Here is a 23,143-nt window from a genome sequence, read left to right as displayed (position 1 = left end):
TAACCTGGTGTTTCATCCCTGGAATGTGGCTGGGAAGAGGACTAATGTTGGCCTTCGCTTCTTGCAGTCTGCAAACTAGAAAAGAAGACCCAAAATCTATTGTGAGTTTTACAAAGAGAAAGAATAAGGTGTTCTTGAGGTCATATTATAATTGACCTAATCTAGTTTGGTAAACTGAGGATTAAAAGAGGAATAGGATTTAGCCAGATGAGTGCAGGGAGAAGAGAATTCTACGCTGCCCTTGAGTTTTGACAAGGACTCTCTGGAAGGAGAAGCCTCTGTGCTTTTTGTTCATGCATTTGGCTGAGTTTCCACACCCATGTATTCTTTAATCTCTAGCAACTTCAGATGGCAAATGAAAAGTACATGTATCCTACCCAATAAAATAAAAGAGATTACTTTTATTTAAACAAAACAGAAAAGACAAATGTACATCGTTAACATTATCACCACTTTAAAAAATAACGCAGCCATGATATCTCCTGAAGGTAAAATGAAGTTAAACACAGTGAAGTATACTTGATTTTCCCCATTCTAGAAGTCCCCAGGATAGAAGCCCCTCAGCTATTAGAATTGCCGAGACCTTGGTCAGGTTTGGGAGCTGTTCCTGATCATTTGGGTTCACACCAAATGAAAGGTCTGAGAGGGAAAGAGAAAGAGCGTGAGAGGAAATTACAAATGAGGGAACTTCTGGCAACATTAATAAAGCTTATTATACCACATTCATAATCTAGAAACACCCCTATCCAGCCCTGCGGTCTTTGGATATAGTGGGGTAAGAGTGGGAATGTAGAAAAGAGACTGAAATGGTCCTCCACGCTGACACACAGAAGTAGAAAAATATCCTCAGAGTTAAGTAGCATATCATTCCTACTTGTCCAGGATTCCTTGCAAAGTCCTATAATCCAGTTACGAGAGTTTCCCACATTCACCTCCCAGTAATGTTTGCCAGTGGTGAAGGTCTGAGCACCCCATGAAGGAGTATTCTCTGAACTTGCTGGATTACGGGGCACCTCTTGATGGTCAGGACTGCACTGCAAACGTCTCAGGTCTTCAGTCAGAGCCACGTGACAATTTCTTATTTTATGATCCAACGTAACATACACTTCAGTAAAAAGAAAACAGCAAAGTCAAAGAACAGAGTTTTAAAGTTCTGAGGGACGGACAATTGTGGCGGTATTGTGGCAAAGGTTTAGCAACCAAATCTCTGGAACAAAGCAAAGCTGGTTTGTCTTATTTGCTGGGAATATTCCAGCCCACCATGACCATTTTCAAGGTGCCAGCCATTTAGTAATTGCTCCTAAAATTCTGGAACTTGTAACAATTTGCTCCCATGAGTGTGTCAGTACGAGCTAGCTCCAGAACACCCCTTTACCAAAGGTGACTAGACAGAGTGTGTCACTGGAAATCCAGAGAAAGGACAGGAAGGGCTTCTTGTCTATCTAAAGAGCCAGAAAATCTCTAATCGTACAACTAGATGAAGGACAATTTTGAGAATACATAAAGATGTGGGATATCAGGCTCTGGCTTATTTTTACTAACTAACTCCTCAAAAACTGGGGAGTTCATTCATAGATGTCAAGAAAATAGCAAAAAAAACAAAGAAAAAAAAAAGAAAATAGCAAAATGGCCCTTAATTCACTTAAGTCCTCTCATTAATCCACTCTCACAAAATAAAATAGTAATAAATATATTATACATTATACTTTAAATATGATATTGTTTTTATTTTTAGTCCTAAATAGTGATCACATTGCTTAACATTTAAGCAAGCAAAAATAAAATAAACCAAAAACCCATCTGTGCCTTTTTTTAGAAGTGATTTCTCTCTTAGGATTTCTAATGGAGCCACCGCTGAATCAGAATCCAGCTCATCCCATCTCAGGCCTCCTTCTCCTTTGTCTGCCAGGCTCACTCTTCAGTTGCATTTGTCTTAAGGGGCCCTCTATGCAAAAAATCATGGGTTCAATTTGTTTTGTGGTTGTACTTGTATATAAAAATACTTTTAAGCTTTTTAAAAGTCTTGTGATTTTTCAAATATAATTATTACATTCAATATTCAGATAAACATTTAAATAACAACATTAAGGTGATTCTAAGAATCTGAATATCTGCATATAACCACAGTTAACTACAAGATGAAATACACTGAATGGATATGCAGTTTTATAGGGCAGAGTGTTCTTTTTTTTTAAATTTTAACTCACCACAAGTAACTATATAAGAAACTGTCATATTCGATTGATTGTTTTTGACAGGCTTCAGTTAGCTTTCTGACTGATAATTAACAATAAATTATAAAGTTAGTTATAAAGCAGTGCCTGCTTCCCTGTTCTCTACAAAGAACAGACAGAGCAATGAAGAGAGATCACCAGCATGTATCTAGTCGTGAAGGAAATATTACTGCCTTCACCCAGAGAGCTGCCTCTTACCTCGGAAGCTGTTAAGCCTTTCCAACATCCCAGTGATGGCCCATGTACTGAGCTGTGGGTCCATAGGCTGAGGAATGTACAGCTGCATTAACTGACTCCTGTAAAAAAAAAAAAAGACCCACTTACTAACAGGCCCAAAGGTACCATTAGCAGTCCACTGATGGGGCTGCATCAGAATCCTCATAATTAGGTTTGAACGGTGTGAATCTAACTCCTCAGATGGAGGAACACTACAGTTGCTATTATATTTTACAATCTGTTTCCCTGCTCTTAGCATATCAATCTTAGTAGAATATGTCACCTCAATCATAATTGTGTCTGTTTCCTCTCTTCTAGCTTCCCTAGGGGATCCACACAGCAATTCTCATTTAATTCCTGAAATCTAATAGGTGGCAAATAGTTAGAATTTGCCATCTGATACATATGGATCCTCAGCACTATCGTATGTTCTTTCTTGATGATTCTACCTCCCTCCTCGTCTCAGCATCCGTCTACCTGCTGCCTCTCTGAGCTTATCTGCCTTTCCCATAGATGACCAGGAATAATCCTCAAATATCAATAATTAGAATTTGGAAATTAGGGGGCAGGAAAAATAGTTGTCTCTTTGCAACTTCTACAGTAAGGCTTGCAACTGAAACTACACTCCCCTCAACCCTACTTTCACCTAAGGGTAGACTATATAAAACCTGGCAGACTTTTAGAGAAGGAAGGAATAAACGCAGACAGAAAGAAACTTCTCATTAAAAAGGGAGGGTCCATTTCTATCTCAATAGAAATAGCCTGATCACTATCACAATTACCATGATTTGAATAGGGGGCAAACTTACCTTTTCATTGTGTCTCCCACACCCTGTAAAGAGAAAGAAAGGAAGGCTTAGCTTTCAGCAAAAGCTCTCCTGTTTAGTCTAGTTTGAGGATATGAGATTATACTGGGCAATTCACTCTCTCCAGTTTTCTTCCTTGGGGAAAATCATTTGCCATTTCCCTTATCCTTAAAAAGATGAAACCCAGTCTGACACTTACATACAGTTGATAAAGTCATACTCTTGATAAAATTGAAAGTCAGAAGATGTTCTTAGGGTGCACGAATGGCTGTGCTTTGTTGTAATCTACAGCAGGATTCACAGCGTTCCCCAAAGTTCTTATAAGGATGTGAAAGCTAGAACCTCACAACAGAAAGAAGGCATACATCCCATATTCACACATATTACCAAGTACACATACAAAGTTAAATTATCTGCTCACAAGCTGCTCTCTCGCAGCTGGTCAGAAACTGTAAATATAGTCGTCCCTGAGTATATGAGGGGAATTCATTCCAGGACCCCTTGTATACCAAAATCCATGGATGCTCAAATCTCTTATATAAAATGGCACAGTATTTCCATATAATGTATGCACATTTTCCTGTATACTTTAATCACCTCTAGATTACTTATAATACCTAATATAATGTAAATGCTGTGTAAATAGTTGTCAGCATTGACAAATTAAAGTTTTGCTTTTTGGAAATTTCTGGGTTTTAAAAATATATATATTTTCCATCGGCAGTTGGTTGAATCCCCGGATGTGAAACCTATAGGGATATGGAAGGCTAACTGTATAGTAGAGGAATAGAACAAGAAGGTTTGGGAGATTTTCTTCTGGATCTGTTACTTGAACCTTTCCACACAGTTATCCTTCTTCCATATAAGGCAAGAGTGATGTTTCGTCTCCAGATTATACTGGAGGAGCAAAACTCGCCATCATAGAGGCAGAAGAAGAATCTGGACTTTGGAACCAGAAAAATAATGGAGGCCAAAAAGGATATAACTCCAGTGGATATAAATGCTTTCCAAGCAGGCTGGTGTTCAGCACCCTAACGTCCTTCCTCAGTCCTTACCTGGAGCATGTCCACGTCTCCTTTAAGGCACAGTTCCTTCAGTTCCTCATATATTCTTCTCAGGAGTTTCCCCATACGAACCATTCTGGCTACATTTCTCCTGAGTCGCTGAAAAACAATCTTGCCTTCAATTGCCAACATCTCTAAATGTTTTTGCTTTTCTTCCTGGAGATATTGATATACCTTAGGGTATTCAGCTCCTATCATCACCATCCGTAGATTTACAAAACCCTGCAGTGACATTGGATTAATTAGATCATGTATCTGGATGGCTTTATTCTTCTCTTATCATCTATTGTCTACGTGTTATGTATAGAATACTTGTCTTAGTTTGTTTGGGCTACTATAACAAAAGCACAATAGACTGCATAACTTATAAATAACAGAATTTACTTCACACAGTTCAGTAAGGTGGGAAATCCAAGATCAGTGCCAGCAGATTTGGTGTATGGTGAGAGCCACTGCCTAGATAGCTTTTTTTTTTTTTTTTTTTTGCTTAATAATGATTAAAATATATTCCACTTTACAAAGCACATTCACATACTTGGTTTTCATTTTTTTACCATATGCATGTATCTTTTTTATTGAAGTGTAGTTGATTTAAAATATTGTATTAATTTCAGGTATACAGCAAAGTGATTTGGTTATACATACATATATATGCATATATCTATATTCTGTTTTTTCCCAATTCTTTTCCATTATAGGTTATTACAAGATATTGAATATAGTTCCCTGTGCTATAATGTAGGTCCTTGTTGTTTATCTATTTTATATATAGTAGTGTGTATATGTTAATCCCAAACTCCTAATTTATCCTTCCCCCACTTTCCCCTTTGGTAACCATAAGTTTTTTTCTATGCCTGTCGGTCGATTTCTGATTTGTAAATAAGTTCATTTGTATCATTTTTATTTTTAGATTCCACATATAAGTGATATCATATGATATTTGTCTTTCTCTGACTTAATTCCCATAATATGGTAATCTCTAGGTCCATCCATGTTGTTGCAAATGGCACTATTTCATCCTTTTTCGTGGCTGAGTAGTATTCCATTGTATAAGTATACTACGTCTTCTTTATCCATTCATCTGTTGATGGACATTTAGGTGGCTTCCATGTCTTGACTAGATAGTCATCTTTTGGTTGTGTCCTCACATGGCAGGAGGGGCAAGCCTCCACAGGGCCTCTTTTATAAGAATCCCACTCATAAGGACTCTGCCTTCATGACCTACTCACCTCCCAAAGGCACAACCTCCTAACACCATCACTTTGGGGGTTAGAATTTCAAAATTTGAACTTGGTGGGGATGTGAGGGGGGAACCCAAACTTTTGGACCATACCTTCTGTTTTCTCTGCTCCAGAAGGATGGGTTCTCAAGAGAACTGCTGGTTCACTCCCTTCGCTTCTTTAGGTCTCTACCCTGATGTAACGTTCATAATGAGTCTTCCCTGACCAGCATACTTTCTCCCCAAGCCTGTACTATTTATACACATCACTGCTTTAATTTTCTCCCAAGAACTTTACAAATGTGAGGTATTATAAATGTTACTCTTTTTTATTTGTTACATGACTTCTCTTACTAGATTATAACCAACTGAGGTCAGTGATTTTCTTCCTTTTGTCCATTTCTGTATCTCTTTGTGGGCCTAGAACAGTGAGCAATGCATCATATGCCCTCCTATGAATGAGTGGTTTGTTAGGAAATCCATCCTAAATGATCAAGATAATTTTATTATTGCCTTTGGTATTTTCACAGCACTGTATACAGATTTCTGTTTAATGACATATTCTATACCATAGCCTGTTGATATGTCTTCTTTAGAAGTGATTGAGTTCTTTGAAAGTAAAAATGTAGTTTATTTTTATTAAGTCTTCAGTTTCAGGTTCCCAGTTCATATATCTGAATCAATGAATGATACAACCCAAAATCCTTAGGTAGACATTCACAATCTTGCCATGGTTATAATTACATTTCTAGCCATAACTCTCACTGCCTGCTTCATACCCTATGTACTAATTAATAGGAGCTACTTGCAGGTCCCAGACAATTCCATGATTTGTCTCATTTTTAGCTTTCTTGTCCCTTAGGTGTCTGTGTCATAAATACCCATGAATTTACAGATTCTACTAACACATTAGCATTGGGATGATTTTTACTTGTTTGAGAAGATTTTCTTAACATTCAAAGTTTATTAATCTCCTACAGAACTCTATTTTTACCTCCATCCCAGTGACCATTGCATTTTGTTTTGTGATACTGCATTTTCTTGTCCCTGCTAAAGTACAATATTAGTGGTAGACATTGCTTTATCAAGAAAATCAGGAAAAATCTTTTAGTTACATTTTGGGTTCATTCAACATGAAATCCTATATTGAAGGTCATGTATGTAGCTCTCTCTGATCACTCACTCAGGGGACATTATGATTTAATTCAAGTTCTTCCACTGTAAGTTACGAGGATATTTGTCCCAAGCTGGTTCCAGTGGATACAGGGTCTACTGCTTACCTCCCATACTCTGAATATGTTGGTCACTTTTTTTATATTTCTCTGATTTTCTTTTTTCTTTTTCCAAATAGATTTCATTTGCATCAGAAGGTTCTCCTGCAAAATAACCATAAATTGGAGTACTAGAAAAGCAAAGGTAGTACATTTCAGATACTTAAAAGAAGATAGAAGGGTATGAACATGGGACAAACAGTAAAGAGAGCAGAGATGTCAGTGATTTTCCTGGGGAACACTAACTGATAAATCTGAGAGATCAACCAAAAACAGAATGCCTAAATTTAGAAAATGTAATCTATTATCTGAGGAATCTAACACTGATATTGTAGTAACCTGGTCAATTTTCAGAAGTGAATCTTGCTTTATATTTAATTGTGAAATATTAGCCCTCAGTTTTCCTAAGGCACTATAAGAAAATATTGGCCAGTGTTTCTAAATCTTCTATAATTAGAACAGCATCATCGTAATCATAGTTGTAGGAGCCAATGACTGTTACTGAAACTAGAGATTTATCCAGCACGTTACTTACACTGAAATACCAGCACCCTAATTCTCATCAATTTCATCATCATTCCTGTCTTTCAGCCCAACAGAATTTAAACTTAAGGAGAACAAGAATGTTGTCTAGTTTCTTCACCGCTTTATCCCTAGATTTCAGAATAGTGCCTGGCACATGGTGTTCAGAAATTCGATTTGTTTCCTACATAAAATAATAATAACAATCAATGTATTTGCCTCATTGCCTATCAGATACAGGGTCGTCCACATTTCAAAGTGCATTCAGAGATATCACTTACCCTGTAGTGCTCTGCAACCTGCTTTACTGGATAGTGTTCATGCGTGGCATGCTCTGGGGAATGAGAGCAGAACAAACACAGCAGGCTCTTGTCAGTTTGACAGAAGTAGAGCTTTATCACTTGGTGTATCCTACACATCTGCTTGGCAGAGCTAGGTAACTGGCAGACAACTGATCCTCTGGTAGGAAGAACACGTTCCTTAGCAAAAATAGTGCTTTTGAAGTCCATTTTCGGAGATACTGCCTTGCACACAGGACAGCAAGGAGCTGTTTGGACATCTTCCCACAAGAGACAGAGGCAAGGAGTACAAAATCTGTGCCCACAGCTAATGGTGACAGGGTCTGTGAAATTGTCCTTGCAGATGGAGCAGATGAACTCACTGGGGAAACACTGCGTGAAAGCAGATTCCATGTTTCTGAGAAAATAAAAGGAAAGGACATTCTTTACCCTTGGCATGTGAGTTGAGCTTTGAGCCTTCTCTCACTAATACACATATGTACTGTAGGAGGACAGGCCATGTTTTGAATAGGATGGCGAGGCACAAAGAGAGTCCTACAGACTGGTAAAATGCATTATTATTTTCTTACATTGGCCTCCAGCACTACTTCTCATTTCCCTATTAGAAATCCAGGATTTTTCACATATATTATCTCTCTTTCAAAGACAAAGAAATCAGAGGTTCTGGGCTCATTCATAGGCAGTGGGTCATATTGTGTCCAAAACTATCACAATTTCCCCCTTTTTTCCTCTCTCTGATTGGTTAGCACAGGGTATTTGTTCCAATTCTGGCCAATGAAATAAGAAACTAAGACTCCTAGGACAATTCCAGAAAAGATTTTCTTGCTTCAGAAGAGATGCGTGGAATTTAAAAAAAAAACCTGCCTTTTCTGTTTCTGGACATTTCTTGGATACAATACCCATTTGCATAGCCATCTTGTGGTCACAACATGAACTAGCCTAAGGAGAAAAGACAATAGTCTAAGGATAACAAAAAAGATGGAAAGAAACTGCGTTCTTAACAATGACATTGAACAATAGTTAACCGAATTCTGGAGATGCCAATTTCTGACTAAATTAACACAAATCCCTGTACTAAAGACCTAACAGAAGAAAGTTTGTGCTCACTACTACATAAAAAAAGAACTTAGTACAGTATCTACTGTCATATGTGATACGTCGGGGTTCAACAAAAATTATGAGGCATATCATAAGGCAAGAAAAATGTAGTCTGAACAGGCAAAGCAGGCATCAGAACCAGACTTAGATACAACACAGTTGTTAGAACCATCAGACAAAGAATTTAAAATAACTGTGATTAGAATGTTAAAGGCTTTTGTAAAAAATGTAGACAACTTGCAAGATAGGTAATTTCAGGAGAGGGATGAAAATTATAAGACAATCAGATAGGCTAGATATAATATATGCAGAGAATTTTGTGTTTGTGTTCAGGAGTATATGCAATACAAGAAAGAAAAGTATCAGTGACCATAATGGTAGGTCAATATAAAATACCAAAACTAAACACAAAGAAGAAAAACAAAGAGTAAAAAATTAAAACAGAACAGAGCATCAAAGAGCAGAAGGACAACATTAAGTGCTGTTTAACATTGTTTAGCATCTGTGTAATTAGATTTCCAGAAGGAAAATAAAGATATAACAGAGCAAAAGAAACATTTAAAGAAATAATTTGAGAGACTCTTCCAAAATTAGTGACGGACACTAAAAGAAAGATCTACGAGGAAAGATGGCGGAAGAGTAAGACGCGGAGATCACCTTCCTCCCCACAGATACATCAGAAATACATCTACACACGGAACCGCTCCTATAGAACACCCACTGATCTCTGGCAGAAGACCTCAGACCTCCCAAAAGGCAAGAAACTCCCCACGTACCTGCGTAGGGCAAAAGAAAAAAGAAAAAACAGACAAAAGGATAGGGACGGGACCTGCACCAGTGGGAGGGAGCCGAGAAGGAGGAAAGGTTTCCACACACTAGAAGCCCCTGCGTGGGCGGAGACTGCGGGTGACGGAGGGGGGAAGCTTCGGAGCCTCGGAGGAGAATGCAGCAACACGGATGCGGAGGGCAAAGCAGAGAGATTCCCGCACAGAGGATCAGGGCCGACTGGCACTCACCAGCCCGAGAGGCTTGTCTGCTCACACGCGGGGACGGGCGGGGCTGGGAGCTGAGGTTCCCGCTTCGGTTGGAGCGCAGGGAGAGGACTGGGGTTAGGGGCGTGAAAACAGCCTGAAGGGGTTAGTGCGCCACGGCTGGCCGGGAGGGAGTCCGGGGAAAAGTCTGGAGCTGCCGAAGAGGCAAGAGACTTTTTCTTCCCTCTTTGTTTCCTGGTGCACGAGGATAGGGGATAAAGAGCGCTGCTTAAAGGAGCTCCAGAGACGGGCGAGAGCTGCGGCTAACAGCGCGGACCCCAGAGACGGGCATGAGGCACTAAAGCTGCTGCTGCCGCCACCAAGAAGCCTGTGTGCAAGCACAGGTCACTCTCCACACCTCCCCTCCCGAGAGCCTGTGCAGCCCGCCACTGCCAGGGTCCCGTGATCCAGGAACAACTTCCCCGGGAGAACGCACGGCGCTCTTCAGGCTGGTGCAACGTCCCGCCTGCCTCTGCCGCCGCAGGCTCGCCCCGCATTGTGCCCCTCCCTCCCTGCGCCCTGAGTGAGCCAGAGCCCCCGAATCAGCGGCTCCTTTAACCCCGTCCTGTCTGAGCAAAGAACAAACGCTCTCAGGCGACCTACACGCAGAGGCGGGGCCAATTCCAAAGCTGAGCCCCAGGAGCTGTGAGAACAAAGAAGAGAAAGGGAGATGTCTCCCAGCAGCCTCAGGAGCAGCGGATTAAAGCTCCACAATCAACTTGATGTACCCTGCATCTGTGGAATACCTGAATAGACAATGAATCATCCCAAATTGAGGAGGTGGACTTTGGAAGTAAGATAGATTATTTTTTCCTCGTTTCCTCTTTTTGTGAGTGTGTATGCTTCTGTGTGAGATTTTGTCTGTATAGCTTTGCTTTCACCATTTGTCCTAGGGTTCTGTTTTTTTTTTTACTTTTTACTTCAAAAAACGTCCGTTTTTTTTACTTCAAAAAATTTTTTTTCTTAATAATTATCTTTTATTTTAATAACGTTATTTTATTTTATCTTACTTTATTTTATTTTATCCCCTTTCTTTCTTTCTTCCTTCCTTCCTTCCTTCCTTTCTTCCTTTATTCCTTTCTTTCTATTTTTTCTCCCTTTTACTCTGAGCCGTGTGTATGAAAGGCTCTTGGTGCTCCAGCCAGGAGTCACTGCTGTGCCTCTGAGGTGGGAGAGCCAACTTCAGGACACTGGTCCACAAGAGACCTCTCAGCTCCACGTAATATCAAACAGTGAAAATCTCCCAGAGATCTCCATCTCAACACCAAGACCCAGCTTCACTCAACGACCAGCAAGCTACAGTGCTGAACACCCTATGCCAAACAACTAGCAAGACAGGAACACAACCCCACCCATTAGCAGAAAGGCTGCCTAAAATCATAATAAGGCCACAGACACCCCAAATCACACCACCAGATGTGGATCTGCCCACTGGAAAGACAAGATCCAGCCTCATCCACCAGAACACAGGCACTAGTCTCCTCCACCAGGAAGCCTACACAACCCACTGAACCAACCTTAGCCACTGGGGACAGACACCAAAAACAACAGGAACTATGAACCTGCAGCCTGCAAAAAGGAGACCTCAAACACAGTAAGATAAGCAAAATGAGAAGACAGAAAAACACACAGCAGATGAAGGAGCAAGGTAAAAACCAACCAGAACTAACAAATGAAGAGGAAATAGGCAGTCTACCTGAAAAAGAATTCAGAATAATGATAGTAAAGATGATCCAAAATCTTGGAAATAGAATAGAGAAAATGCAAGAAACATTTAACAAGGACTAGAAGAACTAAAGAGGAAACAAGCAACGATGACCAACACAATAAATGAAATTAAAAATACTCTAGGAGGGATTAATAGCAGAATAACTGAGGCAGAAGAAAGGATAAGTGATCTGGAAGATAAAATAGTGGAAGTAACTACTGCAGACCACAATAAAGAAAACAGAGGGGCTTCCCTGGTGGCGCAGTGGTTGGGAGTCCGCCTGCCGATGCAGGGGGCGCAGGTTCATGCCCCAGTATGGGAGGATCCCACATGCCGCAGAGCAGCTGGGCCCCTGAGCCATGGCCGCTAGGCCTGCGCGTCTGGAGCCTGTGCTCCGCGGCGGGAGAGGCCACGGCAGTGAGGGGCCTGCGTGCTGCAAAAAAAAAAAAGAAAATATAATGAAAAGAACTGAGGACAGTCTCAGAGACCTCTGGGACAACATTAAACACACAAACATTCGAATTATAGGGGTCCCAGGAGAAGAAGGGAAAAAGAAAGTTACTGAGAAAATATTTGAAGAGATTATAGTTAAAAACTTCCCTAATATGGGAAAGGAAATAGTTAATCAAGTCCAGGAAGCACAGAGAGTCCCATACAGGATAAATCCAAGGAGAAACATGACAAGACTCATATTAATCAAACTATCAAAAATTATACAAAGAAAACATATTAAAAGCAGCAAGGGGAAAACAACAAATAACACACAAAGGAATCCCCATAAGGCTAACAGCTGATCTTTCAGCAGAAACTCTGCAAGCCAGAAGGGACTGGCAGGATATATTTAAAGTGATGAAGGAGAAAAACCTACACCCAAGATTACTCTACCCAGCAAGGATCTCATTCAGATTTGATGGAGAAATTAAAACCTTTACAGACAAGCAAAAGCTGAGAGAGTTCAGCACCACCAAACCAGCTTTACAACAAATGCTAAAGAAACTTCTCTAGGCAAGAAACATAAGAGAAGGAAAAGACCTACAATAACAAACCCAAAACAATTAAGAAAATGGGAATAGGAACATACATATTGATAATTGCCTTAAATGTAAAGGGATTAAATGCTCCCACCAAAAGACACAGACTGGCTGAATGGATACAAAAACAAGACCCATAAATATGCTGTCTACAAGAGACCCACTTCAGACATAGGGACACATACAGACTGAAAGTGAGGGGATGGAAAAAGATATTCCATGCAAATGGAAATCAAAAGAAAGCTGGAGTAGCAATTCTCATATCAGACAAAATTGACTTTAAAATAAAGACTATTACAGGAGACAAAGAAGGACACTACATAATGATCAAGGGATCTGTCCTAGAAGGAGACATAACAACTGTAAATATTTATGCAGCCAACATAGGAGCACCACAATACATAAGGCAAATACTAACAGCCATAAAATGGGAAATCGACAGTAACACAATCATAGTTGGGGACTTTAACACCCAACTTTCACCAATGTACAGAGCATCCAAAATGAAAATAAATAAGGAAACACAAGCTTTAAATGATACATTAAACAAGATGGACTTAATTGATATTTATAAGAAATTCCATCCAAAACAACAGAATATACATTTTTCTCAAGTGCTCATGGAACGTTCTCCAGGATAGATTATATCTTGGGTCACAAATCAAGCCTTGGTAAATTTAAGAAAATTGAAATCATATCAAGTATCTTTTCTGACCACATCACTATGAGACTAGATATCAATTACAGGAAAAGATCTGTAAAATATACAAACACATGGAGGTTAAACAATGCACTAATTAATAACCAAGTGATCACTGAAGAAATCAAAGAGGAAATCAAAAAATACCTAGAAACAAATGACAATGGAGACACGATGACCCAAAACCTATGGGATGCAGCAAAAGCAGTTCTAAGAGGGAAGTTTATAGCAATACAATCCTACCTTAAGAAACAGGAAACATCTCAAATAAACAACCTAACCTTGCACCTAAAGCAATTAGAGAAAGAAGAACAAAAAAACCCAAAGTTAGCAGAAGGAAAGAAATCATAAAGATCAGATCAGAAATAAATGAAAAAGAAATGAAGAAAACGGTAGCAAAGATCCATAAAACTAAAAGCTGGTTCTTTGAGAAAATAAACAAAATTGATAAACAATTAGCCAGACTCATCAAGAAAAAAAGAGAGAAGACTCAAATCAATAAAATTAGAAATGAAAAAGGAGAAGTAACAACTGACACTGCAGAAAAACAAAGCATCATGAGAGAGTACTATAAGTAACTCTATGCCAATAAAATGAACAACCTGGAAGAAATGGACAAATTCTTAGAAATGCACAACATGCTGAGACTGAACCAGAAAGAAATAGAAAATATGAACAGACCAATCACAAGCACTGAAATTGAAACTGTGATTAAAAATCTTCCAACAAACAAAAGCCCAGGACCAGATGGCTTCACAGGCAAATTCTATCAAACATTTAGAGAAGAGTTAACACCTAACCTTCTCAACTCTTCCAAAATATAGCAGAGGGAGGAACACTCACAAACTCATTCTATGAGGCCACCATCACCCTGATACCAAAACCAGACAGAGATGTCACAAAGAAAGAAAACTACAGGCCAATATCACTGATTAACATAGATGCAAAAATACTCAATATACTAGCAAACAGAATCCAACAGCACATTAAAAGGATCATATACCATGGTCAAGTGGGGTTTAACCCAGGAATGCAAGGATTCTTCAATATACACAAATCAATCAATGTGATACACCATATTAACAAGTTGAAGGAGAGAAACCACATGATTATCTCAATAGATGCAGAGAAAGCTTTTGACAAAATTCAACACCCATTTATAATAAAAACCCTGCAGAAAGCAGGCATAGAGGGAACTTTCCTCAACATAATAAAGGCCATATATGACAAACCTACAGCCAACATCATCCTCAATGGTGAAAAACTGAAATCATTTCCACTAAGATCAGGAACAAGACAAGGTTGCCCACTCTCACCACTATTATTCAACGTAGTTTTGGAAGTTTTAGCCACAGCAATGAAAGAAGAAAAAGAAATAAAAGGAATCCAAAATGGAAAAGAAGAAGTGAAATTGTCACTGTTTGCAGATGACATGATACTCTACATAGAGAATCCTAGGATGCTACCAGAAAACTACTATAGCTAATCAATGAATTTGGTAAAGTAGTAGGATACAAAATTTATGCACAGAAATCTCTTGCATTCCTATACATTAATGATGAAAAATCTGAAAGTGAAATTAAGAAAACACTCCCATTTACCATTGCAACAAAAAGAATAAAATATCTAGGAATAAACCTACCTAAGGAGACAAAAGACCTGTATGCAGAAAATTATAAGACTCTGATAAAACAAATTAAAGATGATACAAATAGATGGAGAGATATACCATGTTCTTGGATTGGAAGAATCAACATTGTGAAAATGACTCTACTACCCAAAGCAATCTACAGATTCAATGCAATCCCGATCAAACTACCACTGGCATTTTTCACAGAAATAGAAAAAAAAAATTTCACAATTTGTATGGAAACACAAAAGACCCTGAATAGCCACAGCAATCTTGAGAACAAAAAATGGAGCTGGAGGAATCAGGCTCCCTGACTTCAGACTTTACTACAAAGCTACAGTAATCAATACAGTATGGTACTGGCACAAAAACAGAAAAATAGATCAATGGAACAGGATAGAAAGCCCAGAGATAAACCCATGCACATATGGTCACCTTATCTTTGATAAAGGAGGCAAGAATATACAGTGGAGAAAAGACAGCCACTTCAATAAGTGGTTCTGGGAAAACTGGACAGCTACATGTAAAAGAATGAAATTAGAACACTCCCTAACACCATACACAAAAATAAACTCAAATGTATTAAAGACGTAAATGTAAGGTCAGACACTATCAAACTCTTAGAGGAAAACAGGCAGAACACTCTATGACATAAACCACAGCAAGATCCTTTTTGACCCACCTCCTAGAGAAATGGAAATAAAAACAAAAATAAACAAATGGGACCTAATGAAACTTCAAAGCTTTTGCACAGCAAAGGAAACCATAAACAAGACAAAAAGACAACCCTCAGAATGGGAGAAAATATTTGCAAATGAAGCAACTGATAAAGGATTAATCTCCAAGATTTACAAGCAGCTCATGCAGCTCAATAACAAAAAAAACAAACAACCCAATCCAAAAATGGGCAGAAGACCTAAATAGACATTTCTCCAAAGAAGATATACAAATTGCCAACGAACACATGAAAGAATGTTCAACATCATTAATCATTAGAGAAATACAAATCAAAACTACAATGAGAATCATCTCACACCGGTCAAAATGGCCATCATCAAAAAATCTAGAAACAATAAATGCTGGAGAGGGTGTGGAGAAAAAGGAACATTCTTGCACTGTTGGTGGGAATGTAAATTGATACAGCCACGATGGAGAACAGTATGGAGGTTCCTTAAAAAACTAAAAATAGAACTACCATACGACCCAGCGATCCCACTACTGGGCATATACCCTGAGAAAACCATAATTCAAAAAGAGTCATGTACCAAAATGTTCATTGCAGCTCTATTTACAATAGCCCGGAGATGGAAACAACCTAAGTGTCCATCATCAGATGAATGGATAAAGAAGATGTGGCATATATATACAATGGAATATTAGTCAGCCATAAAAAGAAATGAAATTGAGACATTTGTAGTGAGGTGGATGGACCTAGAGTCTGTCATACAGAATGAAGTAAATCAGAAAGAGAAGATCAAGTACAGTATGCTAACACATGTATATGGAATCTAAGGGAAAAAAAAGAAAAAGGTCATGAAGAACCTAGGGGTAAGACGGGAATAAAGACACAGACCTACTAGAGAATGGACTTGAGGATATGTGGAGGAGGAAGGGTAAGCTGTGACAAAGTGAGAGAGTTGCATGGACATATATACAGTACCAAACGTAAAATAGATAGCTAGTGGGAAGCAGCCGCATAGCACAAGGAGATCAGCTCGGTTGTTTGTGACCATCTAGAGGGGTGGGATAATGAGGGTGGGATGGAGGGAGACGCAAGAGGGAAGAGATATGGGAACATATGTATATGTATAAAAGTGATTCACTTTGTTATAAAGCAGAAACTAACACACCATTGTAAAGCAATTATACTCCAATAAAGAGGTTAAAAAAATTTTTTAAGTAATATAAAAATAAAAGAAAAAAAAAAAGAACAGATATGGTCCTTAACCTTCAAACAACCTGAGGTAAAAGCAGATATAATAGGTCTTCTATTGCTGATAAACCTCCTGTAAATTGATGCAAGGGGCTGAAGAAAGGACTTCCTCTGGATTTCACTCCTTAAATCCCCATGATTAAACATAAGTAAAGAGGGGAGAGATATGGGAACATATGTATATGTATAACTGATTCACTTTGTTATAGAGCAGAAACTAACACACCATTGTAAAGCAATGATATCCCCAATAAAGATGTTAAAAAAAAAAAAGTAAGGAATGAAAAAAATAAATAAAATAAGGTAAATTAAAAAAAAAAGATCCATGATTTTCAGAGAATATGAAACAGAAAAATACAAAATGAATAAGCAAACAAAAAACACACTCAGGCAAGTCATATTCAAACTGAATAAAAACCAATAACAAAGAGAAATTCTTGAAGGGAGCCACCGAAATAGAAAAAAGAAAAATGAAGATTATATACAGAAGAACAAAGATAAAAATTATGGCAGAAACCTTATCAGAAACCATGCAAGCAAGAAGACAGGGAAGTGACATCTTTAGATTGCTGAAAGAAAACAACTGTCAACCCACAATTCTATATCCAGTGAAAATATACTTCAACAGTAAAATAAATATTAGAATTTTCCAAAAAAAGACAGCTTGAGAGAATTCAGTGCCGTCAGGCCTAATCTGTAAGAAATACACAGCGAAGTTCAAAAGCATATGATGCTGGGAAGAAAACTGATCTACAAAATGAAGAACACTGGAAATTCAATAAAGACAAAACATATGCTCTTATATTTTAATTTTTTTTAAAGATAACTTACTGTTTAAAGCAATAGTTTAACAATGTATGTGTTTATGAACCTCATGACAACGATGACACAAGAAATGGAAAAGAGGAATTGGAAATATTATAAGGATTTTACATTACATGAAAAGTAATATAGTATTACTGAAGGTGGATGAAGTTTATTTAAAGAGGTATATTTTTAACTATATGTATTCATAGATGACATGACTGTGAGTGTAGAAAATTCCAAAGTATCTACTAAAAAAATCCTGGAAGTAATAAGTAAGTTTAACAAGGTCAGAGAATAAAAGGTCAATATATAAAAGTTGATTTCATTCCCATATACAAGTAATGAAAAACTTGTATTTTAATTTTTTTGAACCTCATATTTATAATAACTTGAAAAAGTGAATTAACAAAATGCAATAAGTGCTAGAGGTCTGATATACAACATTATAACTATACTTAACAATAAAGTATTATATAATTAAAAATGTGTTAAATGGGTAGATGTCATGTTAAGTGTTTTTATACTACAAAAAGAAGATAAATTAAAGAGGCAAAGGAAACTTTTGCAGGTAATGTATCGATATGTTCGTTGTCTTGACTGTGATGGCGGCTTTGTAAGTGTTTACATATATCAAAAGTTTGTCAAATTGTACATTTTAAGTATGTGGAGTTTATTCTTTGTCAATTATGTCTGAACACATAAGTTTTAAGAAAGTGAATTAACTAGTTATCATTTTTAACAAAATATGTGCAGGATCAGCATGGCAACAGCTACAGAACATTGATGAAAGAAAAGAAAGATCTAGATAAACGGAGAAACATATCATGTTCATACATTGAACAATTTAATACTGATAAGGTGGTAATCTTCCTATATATGATCTATCAATTCAGTGTAATCTCTAACAAAACTCTAGAAAAATTGTGTAGGTATCCACAAGATGTTTTTAAAATTTGTTATGGTATACCAAACAAAGAGAATAGCCAAAACAATCCTAAAAAATAAAATCAGAATACTCACGTTACTTGATTTTAAAACTTAGTGGAATTCCACAGTATTACAACAACACAGCATGGAGAAAAGGATAGACATACTGATCGTTTGAACTAAACAGAAAGTGAAGAGGAGACCTGCAGAAATATAGTCAGCTGATTTTTTACAAGTGTAATGGCACTTCAATGGAGAAAGAACAGCCTTAGATAAAACACCAAAAGCACAACCCATGAAAGAAATATAAATTTGACTTTATCAAAATTTAAAACTTTCACTCTCTGAAAGATATAATTATAAGAATGTAAACCAATCCACACTCTGAGAAAATATTTGCAGTCAAACAACTGATAAGGAACTCATATTCAGAATATAAAATGAACACTTAAAACTCAAAAATTAGAAAGCAAACAACCCAATTTTTTACATGGACAAAAGATATAAACTTCACTAAAGAACATATTTAGATGGCAAATGAGCATATGAAAATGTGCTCAAGCATTAGGCATTGGAATTAAAACCACAATGACATATTGCTATATGTCTGTTAGAACGGCTAAAATAAAATTTTTAAAAACTGACAACATCAAATGCTGGTAAGGATGCAGAGCAACAAGAACTCTCCTTTACTGCTGGTGGGAGTGAACAATGGTACAGTCACTCTGGGAGACAATTTGGCAGTTGATTTTTGTTTGTTTGTTTTGTTTTTATGAAACTAAACGAAGAATCATCACACAGCTCAGCAATTTCACTCCGAGATATTTATCCAAATGAACTGAAAAGCCTGACAAGACAGAAGACAAGACTTCTCTGGATCCACAAAGATCACAGAAATGTCTCACTCTTCCTATTAAACCTGGAACTACTATGAAGGGAGACACTGCAGAGGTTTCTCCCCTACAAGTCAATAGGGAACCCCCTCAAAATTTGCCCCACCTCCTCTCCTGGCTTCCTTAAGTCTCAGCAAAGCCTAACCGTGAAGACATTTAGCCTGAGAATTAAGATACTATATCCTACAGAAGCTGGGAGAATTATCCAGCATGTACTTGAAGAAATTGTGAGAGTCCCCTTAGGACTGGATTTTGAGGGTGCCTGATCAAGGGGGCTAGAACATAAAACAGGATAAGAGAGAGTTTATTGGTCTGGGAGCACCTTCTCAGGATATGGGATATAACACTCTGGAAGGATATTAGAAGATTAGAACATTTGTTGCTTGCAGGCTCCTACAAGCCTGGAAAAAGCAATGGCCCATGCTTAGTAACAATGAAATGCATGAATTGCTTTGTAAGATGGGACAGGACGGGATTAAAAGGCAAAAGAGGCTTCCCTGGTGGCACAGTGGTTGAGAGTCCACCTACCGATGCAGGGGACACGGGTTCGTGTCCCGGTCCGGGAAGATTCCACATGCCGCGAAGCGACTGGGCCCGTGAGCCATGGCCGCTGAGCCTGCGCGTCCGGAGCCTGTGCTGCGCAACGGGAGAGGCCACAACAGTGAGAGGCCCGCGTACCACTAAAAAAAAAAAAAAAAAAAAAAAAAAAAGGCAAAAGGGCATTTGTATCTTGGAGTGGATATATTATGAGGTCAGAAGGTCAACCATAGCATTGTGTTTGTCAATAAAGAGAATACGCTATTCACCAAGGTTATCACAAATGTGCTGGTGAGAGGGATCTAGCATCAGAAAGAAGTTCAGTGGTAGCTATCCTCTCCAGGATTGGGATGATGATAAAAGTGCTTACAGAGCTTGGCTACTGATATCACTCAGATGATAGGGCATTTAACTGCCCGATGCCAGCAGACTGCATTTTTGTAATGGCCAGCAAGGATTGAGCAGGAACCAAGATGGCTTGGCCCACATGGAATTGCAGAGATGGTTAATAAAATGAATAGGATCCCCGGGGGCAGAACAGATACAAGAGAAGCCAAGAATACTGCTTTAAGATATAATCAAAAGAAATCAAGAAAGTGTGATCAGGAGGCAGAGGGTTGTTTTCTCCAATTAATGTAATGATCCTTTTTTCCGGTTCCCAGGACTGAGACAATTTTCAGACTTCGAACTCCTTGATTGATGAGGTGACCACATCCCTAGGCGTAAGTTCCCTGTGACACCGTGACACAGTATTATATATTGTAATGATTACCCAGTCCTAATCCAAAGGGACCTATGGCTAATAACTCAAGTGACTGTTCATTAAGAAAATGGGAAGATGCATACATTTAGATTTCACACAGGGTATGAGATTTAATTGATACCTGGAGACCTGAAGCGTAACCCTCACCTCATGTTAGACTGGGAACTAATGAGAATCAGGTAAGAAATGCAGCTCTGGAAAATCCCAGAGCATAGTGAGTCTGTTGGGTCTGTAGACCCACCTAGTGGTCATTCTCTTGGTAACTGAACATGCACTGGAAACACAGAAGACCTCACTCACAAGTCTGGCAGTTGACGCTCTCTGAGTTACCTCAGCTGGGGCTGTTGCCCAGAATATCTTCATATAACCTCTTCATGTAGTTGCTTGGGGGCTTCCTCACAGCATAGTAGTTTGCTTCCTAGAGCGAGGATCCCATTACTGTCAGATGGAAGTTATTCTACCTTTTGTGCAACACAGAGTGTCTTATCTGTTATTGCCACAACCCTACCCGTGTTCAAAGGGACGGAACACTTTCGACGGGGAGCAGTATTGAAGTTACATTGTAGGAAGAGAATGAGGGATGGGATATATTGTTGAGTCTATTTGGGGGTAAGGAGGGGAGGAATAAAACCCGCTATATCCGCTCTTCCTAAGAAGCTGATCTCAGGGATCTGCATCCAGAGAGTGAGGGCCCTGGATATAGTGGATTCAATGAGATAGCGCCACACTTCAAGCTCCACATTTCTATTAAATGCATCTCTAGTTCTCTGGAAAATTGGCACAGTAAATATTTCTTCTGTTGTGGGGCCCTTCAAGGACAACTGGACAATTACTCTGAATACAACATAGTAAAAGAGTGTTGACACAGATATGCACAATACTGAGTGGGAGAGATGTTCATCTCCTCATAGAGCACCAGGAAAAGACTTGGTGATTCTAGGACTGAGTGGTGAAGAAGGTCAGTACCTCTCCTCTGCAGGAAACCCCTTCTGATGTCTCCATATTTCACTGAAAGTCTTATTAATATGGGCCTTGTGGACTTCTGTCCATGGGAGTATTTCTGAGTAGAGGGTGGCATATCCTGCCTTTAATAGACAGATGTTAAAAACCCATACCTGAGTCATCCACTGGACTTTACCAGTAAGTGTGGCCCAAAGAGACTGAAACTTGCCCCCACTCTCAGACAGAAATTGTTCTATTCTCACAGTCCCCGTGCCTCCCATACTCTGAAGGGACAGTCAGCCTAGTTCTTGTGGCCTCCCACTCTTCTGGATTGTGGAAGTTTCTGATGCTGGCTCTGAGACATGGCATCTCTTTGCAAAAATCTAGTGTCTATATTACCATTCTGCTGTAAAGGAACAGGCCCTGTCCTTGCCACAGGCTTTTGACTGTCTTCTTATATGCACCTCTCCTCTGGCCCTACTGAACCATGATGTCTGACAAAATCACTCTGACATCTTTCTCCTTCTCCTTCAGTCCTCTGTCTGGCCCGGATCTCAGTACAAAAGTCTGGAATGTCTCTACCCACATTCCAGGGCTCTGCCCTTGCTCTTCACTTTCATAACAAAAGATGTGTTGATCATCTAAATATCCCAGAGTGAGAAATGGCTGCTGCTTGTTCTTACCTGAGACCCAGCAATAAAGATGTAGGATCAAAGGGAGGAAGTGGCAAAAGAAGTTTTCCAGAATGTTCAGTCACGTTCCTGTGATGTGGCCTCATTTCCAGAAGCTGGGGTGAAGGTTCTCCTGTCCTGACTGATTCCACAAACATGTGAGGAGGTCATGCCTAACAGGACAAGGGGTATTTGGGATTATGTAATAGGAAGAGAGGAAGAGGAAAGTAAAGTCCAGGTAAAGGATCAGAGATGAGACTAGAACAATAGAGACATGAGGAGTAGAGAGGAACTTAGAGAAAGCAGTGCAAAAGAGATGCATTTGTAGAGAAATTAGCATAAAAGGGTTACTGTGACCCTGAGGGCAGATATAGAGAAAAAGAGGTTCAAACAGTGCCTGGACCAAAGTAAACTGTCCTTACTTTAATAGATGTGCCAATAAATCCAAAAGAGAGATAATCCTTGGGGAATTTCAGCAGGGTTGTAGACAATATGAGATACGGATATGGGAGGCAACAGGCAAAACTTCCTGCACATTTCAAAATTATTCTCGGTGGTAGAAAATCCCATTTCAAGGAGTTGGCATGAAGCTTCTGCTGTTTCTGAACACCCAAAGTGAAAAAGACAGTGGAGAGCACTGTGGCCTGTGGTTAAGAGCACAGGCCCTGAAGCTAAACTGCTGAGTTTGATTCTCAGACCCATTGTTCACTAGCCCTGGTCAACTTGAGATGAGATGCGGCCATGCTCCCATTTGCAAAACAAACTAGGTACCTATCTCAAAGGGGGGGTAATTGGATCAGTGCCTTGCAGAAGTTTTAATTACTACTATTATTGAGTACAT

At 38.9% G+C, this 23,143-nt stretch overlaps 1 protein-coding gene across 1 annotated transcript in view; it reads right to left on the bottom strand.

Moving 5' to 3' along the window:
* Positions 1-438: 438 nt before the first annotated feature.
* The window catches only part of LOC132526260 (tripartite motif-containing protein 77-like), a 48,552-nt gene continuing 25,847 nt past the window's right edge, over positions 439-23,143 (bottom strand). Inside the window, exons 3-8 of the mRNA XM_060160288.1 lie at positions 7,614-8,028; positions 6,820-6,915; positions 4,312-4,542; positions 3,260-3,282; positions 2,433-2,530; positions 439-1,105 (exon numbers count right to left, since the gene is read on the bottom strand). Coding sequence (XP_060016271.1) covers positions 612-1,105; positions 2,433-2,530; positions 3,260-3,282; positions 4,312-4,542; positions 6,820-6,915; positions 7,614-8,028 — 1,357 coding nt within the window. The 3' untranslated portion in view covers positions 439-611. The remainder of the gene's footprint in view (positions 1,106-2,432; positions 2,531-3,259; positions 3,283-4,311; positions 4,543-6,819; positions 6,916-7,613; positions 8,029-23,143) is intronic.

This window comes from Lagenorhynchus albirostris, chromosome 9, assembly GCF_949774975.1.
Source record: "Lagenorhynchus albirostris chromosome 9, mLagAlb1.1, whole genome shotgun sequence".
In the NCBI taxonomy this organism is placed as follows: domain Eukaryota; kingdom Metazoa; phylum Chordata; class Mammalia; order Artiodactyla; family Delphinidae; genus Lagenorhynchus; species Lagenorhynchus albirostris.
The sequence above is the reverse complement of the archived record's forward strand: the minus strand, read 5'-3'. Positions and strand labels throughout refer to the sequence as shown.